The 6911-nt window shown below is 32.6% G+C and overlaps 1 protein-coding gene across 3 annotated transcripts; it reads left to right on the forward strand.

The window, feature by feature from the left end:
• Nucleotides 1-1809: 1809 nt before the first annotated feature.
• LOC108323219 (BRCA1-associated RING domain protein 1) lies at nucleotides 1810-6683 on the forward strand. 3 transcript variants are annotated; one of them, XM_017555595.2, is made up of 13 exons: nucleotides 1810-2239; nucleotides 2464-2517; nucleotides 2627-2703; nucleotides 3126-3221; nucleotides 3324-3637; nucleotides 3748-3972; nucleotides 4094-4194; nucleotides 4418-4604; nucleotides 4709-4815; nucleotides 5166-5256; nucleotides 5441-5606; nucleotides 5785-5903; nucleotides 6193-6683. In XM_017555595.2, the coding sequence occupies exons 1-13, from the start codon at nucleotides 2139-2141 to the stop codon at nucleotides 6535-6537; spliced, it is 1983 nt and encodes a 660-aa protein (XP_017411084.1). In that variant the 5' UTR covers nucleotides 1810-2138; the 3' UTR covers nucleotides 6538-6683. The 3 variants fall into 3 exon arrangements, with proteins under 3 accessions (XP_017411084.1, XP_017411085.1, XP_052728262.1); XM_017555596.2 differs by having other exon boundaries at nucleotides 1889-2239; nucleotides 3126-3197; XM_052872302.1 differs by lacking the exon at nucleotides 2464-2517 and having other exon boundaries at nucleotides 1890-2239.
• The last annotated feature ends 228 nt before the right edge of the window (nucleotides 6684-6911 follow it).

The following is a 6911-nucleotide window of genomic DNA, read 5'->3' on the forward strand; positions in this document are numbered from 1 at the left end:
TTAAAGATAGCGGAAAACTAAATATAAACACAGTAAAATGAAAATAAGAACATTAGGACTAAATATAAAACGAAGTTAACATGGTTAACATAATTTTTTATTCAATCATAATATAAAAAAATGACAAATTTTAGACCACAAAGCAACGTTTACAAGGATAAGGTTTTCAGCCAACTGATATTGCCAGTTAATGACATAAAAGAAGTGGTTGCAGGTTTCATTCAATGATTCACTTTTTGATTAGTGTGCCACGTTCTAACATTACACTTCTTTCCTACTCCTTCATTCACTTCAAATCTTCAGTACAAAATAATATCTTGATGTGGAAACAGAGAGTCACATATCTATAGATAAAATATCTCAAAAGTACATCTTCAATTTTCTTTAACTTATTGTTTTAGTTTTTATGATTTTGACAACTATATTCAACATTTCACTTTTCATCTTTAAATTGGTTTAAGATTAAAGAGAGTGTACAGTTATGATCAAAGTTACCTCTCATAGATTTAATTAATTATTTTTATGCAGAGCTAATTCGGTCAAACCTTATCATTAAGACTATTAATTAGGTCAGTTGTATATAGACACGGTTAAATATAGTATAAAATTGGAATTACGATCATATTCATAATTAAGTCCGTTATATACTGCCTGCCAAATCTAATATACAAACTAAATTATTATAATTTTGAAAAATGTTAAAAACATTAATCCAAATATATTAAAATAAAAAACTTTGATGTCTCCTATGGTAATAAAATCAGGTATTATTTATTCTATAAATAATATAATATTCTAGAATTATGAACATTTGAATTATTTGACTTAAAGTGATATTAACTTTAAACTAAAATAAGATTTATATATGTTTTTTTATGATTGTTTTTAGATCGATAGTCATAACTCGACGAAGATAATTTAATTTGTAAGATACTAGAAAATATGGATAAGGTTTTTTTCTTAATTAATAATTTAATTTATATATTTAAGTATTTGATTTGTTTTTCTTTTATGTTTATGTTTTACTTATACAACTTTATTTTTGAAAAAACTCATTTAAATTATTTATTTTAATTTTTTATTAAATTAATATTAACGTTGTTGTTTGAAAACCCAACAATGATAAAACATAACTACAAAAGTCATGGGCATGGTCACAATTGGATGTCAGAACTTACACTTACGACAAGATCTAACTCGTGTACTGTGTTCATTGTGATTCTGTATGTTTGTCTGTTGAGTCTGTTAGCTCTCTAACTAAAACCCCTGCATCTATATTTGCATATGGTTAGAACCAGTGACACACCTTATGCCACATATACGTACTTTTTTAAGTCACTACTTTTTCTTTTTCTTTTTCAGGAAAATAATACTAGGTGTACAATACTGCCATATCACACATTGAATAATAGAATTGATATTAAATTGACCCAATGATAGAATTCATAATATTTGTTTTTTTATACAAATTCTATAAATAAATTAATTAAGAACAAAAGTGTCACAAAATAAAGTTTAATCAATGCAAGGTACAATTAAGCCATTACAAAGATTGATTAGGAAAATGTCTTGATCAAATTTATTTCACAAACACTCAAATCAATTTATCAAAAAGTTGTTAAAGAAAACTATCAATATTGCCCAGAAAAAAGAAGAAGAAAAAAACATTAAATATGATTAACTAAGATGATTATATATAAACTTTTTTCACATAAATAAAGTGTAACTAATTACATTTATTTATATTTAATTTAATGCAGGTCCATATGTATATATATGTTATCTGAAAAGCAAGTTGTATCCATCAAAATCATCTCAAAAGATGAGGGGTCGCGGGATTTGGATGTGGTGGAAAGGCAAAAACGAAAACTTGAAAGAAAGTAAAGAGCGAAAAAGAGAAGTGGCGCGAGCTTCAAATGAAAACGTCATCCCTGGGAGGCGCCAATCAAATCTACGGCCGCGCCCTAGCTTCTAGTCAACAAATCTCAGCCGTCCACGTTTCATCTCATACATCATTTCTGAAAAGACCGCCTCCCATGAAAACTAAATAAAATCTCCAATCTCACTTCACTACTCTTCCACGCCACCTTCTTCTTCTCATCTCTTCCTTTTTTATTTTTTTTTCAAATAAAAACAAAATGGACGATTCCACAAAACCTAACGCCGGCAAAACCAAACTTCTCAATCCATGGATGCTTCACTTCCAGAAGCTTGCTCTTGAACTCAAGTGTCCTCTCTGGTTCGTGAATTTTTCTCTCTCCACTATCAACTCTCCAAACCGCTTTTTATCTTTGCAGTTACAGATTTTTATTTCATTCTATTGTATAATTTAAATTTAAATTAATTTCCTGTTCGTGCTGCTACTTTAGCTAGTTTAATCTACTTTTGGTATTTTTAGTAGCTAATTTGATTAATGGATTTGTTGTTGTTTTTGTTTGTCTGTGGCGGTGCTGGATCTTACAGTTTGAGTTTATTCAAGAGGCCGGTGTTACTTCCTTGCAACCACCTTTTCTGCGAGTTCGTTACTTCTTTATTTTTGTTGTATTGTTTATACTGGTCATTTTGTTGCACGGCTTTCCTCATTAATGGGAATGATTTAAATATTTGGACATTTTATGTTTGGCAGTTCATGCTTAGCTGATTGCGTAACAGCTGGGGCTGGTTCTGAATGTGCTGCTTGTAATGCAAAGTACGCTCAAACAGGTAATTTGCCGCTAAGATTCGCTTTATTTTTTTATCTTTCTATTAGGTTATCAATTTCACTCCTAGACAATTACTACAGTTCCGAAACCGAACAAGTTATGTAAGTAATCCCTGTAGTATTAGAAATGATACTGACGAGTTTTTTATGTTTTGGAAAATCCTTCAAATCAGTCTCGGTGGTCAGTAAAGTATGTTAATACATGGACTAAATTGATAGATTTATAATATACGAAGGATACTTGTATAATTTATTTATCCTTTAAGATGATTTTAGAGAGTGTGTAAAATTTGAAAGATAGAATTTTGATGATTTCCGCTTACTTTTCTTTGCGACAGTTTATGTTATGGTCTAAACTATGTTTCCAGTGTTTTGTATTGATATCTATACTTATAATTTTTTATGTGATGATTGTGGGAGGCAGATGTAAGGCACGTGCCTTTCGTGGAAAATGTGGTAGCAATATATAAAAGCTTGGAGGCCACCTTTTGTGCAAGTTTGTTTCATAAACATTCTTCTGGTGAAGTCATTTTACTTTTGGAGAGCTTTTCCAATTGATTGATAAAAGAAACTATGGATTTTTTTATGCTGAATTTATATATATTTAAAATTGTTGATGTAGGTGATGAGAGGGTTTTGGAGCCATGCTCGGCAATTCTTAATTCAACTTCTAGCAGTATACAAGCTGGCAAACTTCCTCTGAATTTCCCTAATTTGAACAAGGTTGGGGTTGTCAAGAATCTCAAATCCAAGATTGCATTGCATGATAAAGCCGAAGAGCTTGAGTTGTCTCATGGGAGAGGGAAGCCTAATCCGATGCAATCTTCCCAGATGGAAATGGATGTGAATCAAGTGACACAATCAGCCCCAGATAGCCCTCCTTTTTGTGATACCAAAGGTTCAGATAATGACTGCAGTGATCAAGACAGTGAACATGTAAGAAAAACACACTCTTGTTTATGGTTTCCTGTTTATACACAGTTAAATCTTCTGGATGTTCAATCCTTTATCAACTTGCTTTCTCATTCTCAAATTCTTAATTTCAGCCACTACCTCCTGATAGACTGGGAAACTCTTCCTTAAAGAGAGCTTGTACAGGAAATGGAAATTTGAATGAGAAAATGGGACAACTAAGGTCAGAAAGTTCAGCCTCTGAAACGGAGGGTCTTGGAAGGGATCCCAAGAGACAGAAAGTTCAGCCTGATGCTCCAAATGACTTTACTCCAACTGGAAGTATCTGTTCATTTTGCCAATCTTCCAAAACCTCTGAGGTAATATTTGCTTGCACCAATCCTACACATTGTTTTTCAATTCCCTTTTCCCCTCATGCTGCATATGCTTATTGGCAAATGGATGAAACTATTTCTTGGTCTTTATGGTGAATTTTTGTAGGCTACTGGACCAATGCTGCATTATGCCAATGGAAACTTAGTTACTGGAGATGCAGCAATGAAGCCAAATGTTATACCTGTGCATAGAGTTTGCATTGACTGGTATACTAACTTGATATTTCTATGCATTGTTCATCATCATTAAAGCATTCTAGTCTATATTTTGATTGTTTGATTTGTGGAGCCAGCTAAAAACAGCATCGAATCTTGATTGAACCTGTTTTGTTCAAAACCAGTTACATTGCAACCAGGTTGCATTTTAAGTATCTTTTGCTTTCCTTTTTGCATTTTTCTGATAGATGTGATGTAAACTTTTGGAATCCAGGGCACCACAAGTGTACTTTGTTGATGAAGTGGTTAAGAATCTCAAGGCTGAATTGGCAAGGGGAGCAAAACTTAAATGCAGTAAATGTAATCTAAAGGGAGCTGCTCTTGGTTGCTATGTCAAATCATGCAGAAGAACTTATCATGTTACTTGTGCACTTGACATCTCAACATGTCGTTGGGATCATGTAACTTCCTTTCCATTTAAAAGCTATTATTATAGAATTTACTTAAGAAATACTTATTCTTCTTTGCATTTCTCTAAAGTTCTTTTGGACATTCACTGGTCCAGGAGGATTTTCTTTTGCTCTGCCCCTTCCATTCAAACGTCAAATTTCCATGTGAGAAATCAAGATCTAAGAAGCAGGCAGCTCGGAAGCATCCCAATTTGCCTAATTTGTATGCTTTCTTCCTTGTCTCGTGCTATTTTTAGCATCTCACTTTGTGTTCTCTTCCTATGCTGTGATGAATTTTTCAGGGTTTCAAATTGTTTTGTTTGTTTAACTTTCAACTTTTAATGTCAACAGTTTGAGCCACAAATTAAAGTACAACAGATGCAACTGTTGTAATCTAAATTAGATAAATTTTTATAATTAATATAGTGCTCAAATGTCTTACTCAACCATTTATTACATGGTGGATTTCTGGGTTTTGTATTTACTGTTATTTTTGTTTGTCATAATACCCTTATGAATGTGTAATTTTCCCATCAAAGCTAGACACTATTACTGAGTAACTCTTGTACACAGGCCGTCGCACCACTCAAATACTCTTGAAGCTTCACAGGATGATGGTAAAAATATGATTTTCTGTGGATCCGCGTTATCAAATGAGGAAAAGGTTAGTATGAAAGTTGTCTAGGGGCTGTGATTGAGTTTATTATCTTCATATTTCTAATGACTTTTTTATTGCGACCTCTATCCAACTGCAAAATGTGAATAATGGATATTGTATCTTTTGATATGTTGAACAATCTGATATCAATTAGTACATGAACTTTTTTTAATTTTTATTGATGGTGCAGGTACTTTTGCTCAATTATGCAAGTAAGGTTGGTGCAACTGTGACTAAATTCTGGACATCTAATGTTACACATGTAATAGCATCAACTGATGCTAATGGAGCATGCTCCAGGACATTGAAAGTTCTCATGGCTATTCTAAATGGACGATGGGTACTAAAACTGGATTGTAAGTTTAATGATTTTATTTCAATGTTGAACACCTATTCTCAGTACTCTTATGAGTATGTGTAATTTTTCTATTTAAACCGTGTATACATACTTTTTGTATGTGCATGATAAACATATTTTTAATGCTTATTCGTATTTTTTATAGTCATGAAGATACCATGTATTTTGTTCTGTAGGGATAAAAGCATGCATGGAAGAGAAAAACCTTGTAGAAGAAGAACCATATGAAATTAGTGTTGACAACCAAGGGTGTCAAGGTGGCCCAAGAGCTGGCAGACTTAAGGCATTGGCCAATGTAAGTATTCAAATTGCATCTTATGTTCATGTAAACTGTAATGGCATAGATTGTTTTTCTTGGACTGTCAAAGATTATAATATCAAATAACTTGTAGAATGCCTCTTGATTTCCTTTTCAACAAATGAAGCATCTAGATGGATATGTTAAGGTTATATGTTCTGTTTAGCATAGTAATGACTTGTTAACTTTCAACATTTATGTTTCTTAGTGTTTTAAGGCTTCTAAAAACCGTTGAATTCTGTTGTTAAATTACTTGCTAAATCTCTTATTCTATTTGTGATGACAGGAGCCAAAGCTATTCAGTGGCTTAAAGTTTTATTTTTCTGGGGATTATATGTCAACTTATAAGGAAGATCTTGAAGAGTTAATTGAAGTGGGTGGAGGTACTGTTTTGAGAAGCAAGGAAGAATTGGAAGCGCAAAGACATGAATGCAAAGTGAATTCTCCAAAGTTTCTTGTTGTTTACAACCTTGATCCCCCACAAGGATGCAAGTTAGGGGAAGAAGTATCAATTCTCTGGCAAAGACTCAATGATGCAGAGGATTTAGCTGCCAATACTTTACAAGTGATTGGTCACACATGGATTCTTGAGTCAATTGCTGCATGTAAGTTGCAGCCTTTTGTTAACTAAAATGTAAGGTAGCTAATAGTTTGTTTCTCACTTGATAGGGAGTTTACTGCCAAAAAATATCAATCATGTATAGTTTGAATTTTTTGTATTGGGTATCAGGTAGTTAGATGTTTTTGGATATTTAACATCAAGTAGTTATTCCTTAATTTGGTTTCCTTTTGCATTATTATTTTTACAATTAACCGGTACCTCAGTCGAGATGAATAATAACAATGTATCGTGTCAAATCAATCTAAATTGACATGTTTTTCATCTGCAATGACCTAAACTAATGTAGAAGTGAATAAGGACAAAAAAGGATAACCGAACTGCCTTTAGAAACAGGTTTAATATTGCTTTATCTCTAGTTTTGGAAACATTTTGTATATACTCGG

This window comes from Vigna angularis, chromosome 2, assembly GCF_016808095.1.
Source record: "Vigna angularis cultivar LongXiaoDou No.4 chromosome 2, ASM1680809v1, whole genome shotgun sequence".
Classification (NCBI taxonomy): Eukaryota; Viridiplantae; Streptophyta; class Magnoliopsida; order Fabales; family Fabaceae; genus Vigna; species Vigna angularis.

What these genes read in the sequence shown, in the direction of transcription:
- LOC108323219 (XM_017555595.2), top strand. Translation starts at nt 2,139, where the DNA reads ATGGACGATTCCACAAAACCTAACGCCGGCAAAACCAAACTTCTCAAT. An exon ending in GAACTCAAGTGTCCTCTCTG is followed by an intron (nt 2,240 to 2,463) that starts GTTCGTGAATTT and finishes TGGATCTTACAG; the next exon opens with TTTGAGTTTATTCAAGAGGC. An exon ending in GTTTCATAAACATTCTTCTG is followed by an intron (nt 3,222 to 3,323) that starts GTGAAGTCATTT and finishes TTGTTGATGTAG; the next exon opens with GTGATGAGAGGGTTTTGGAG.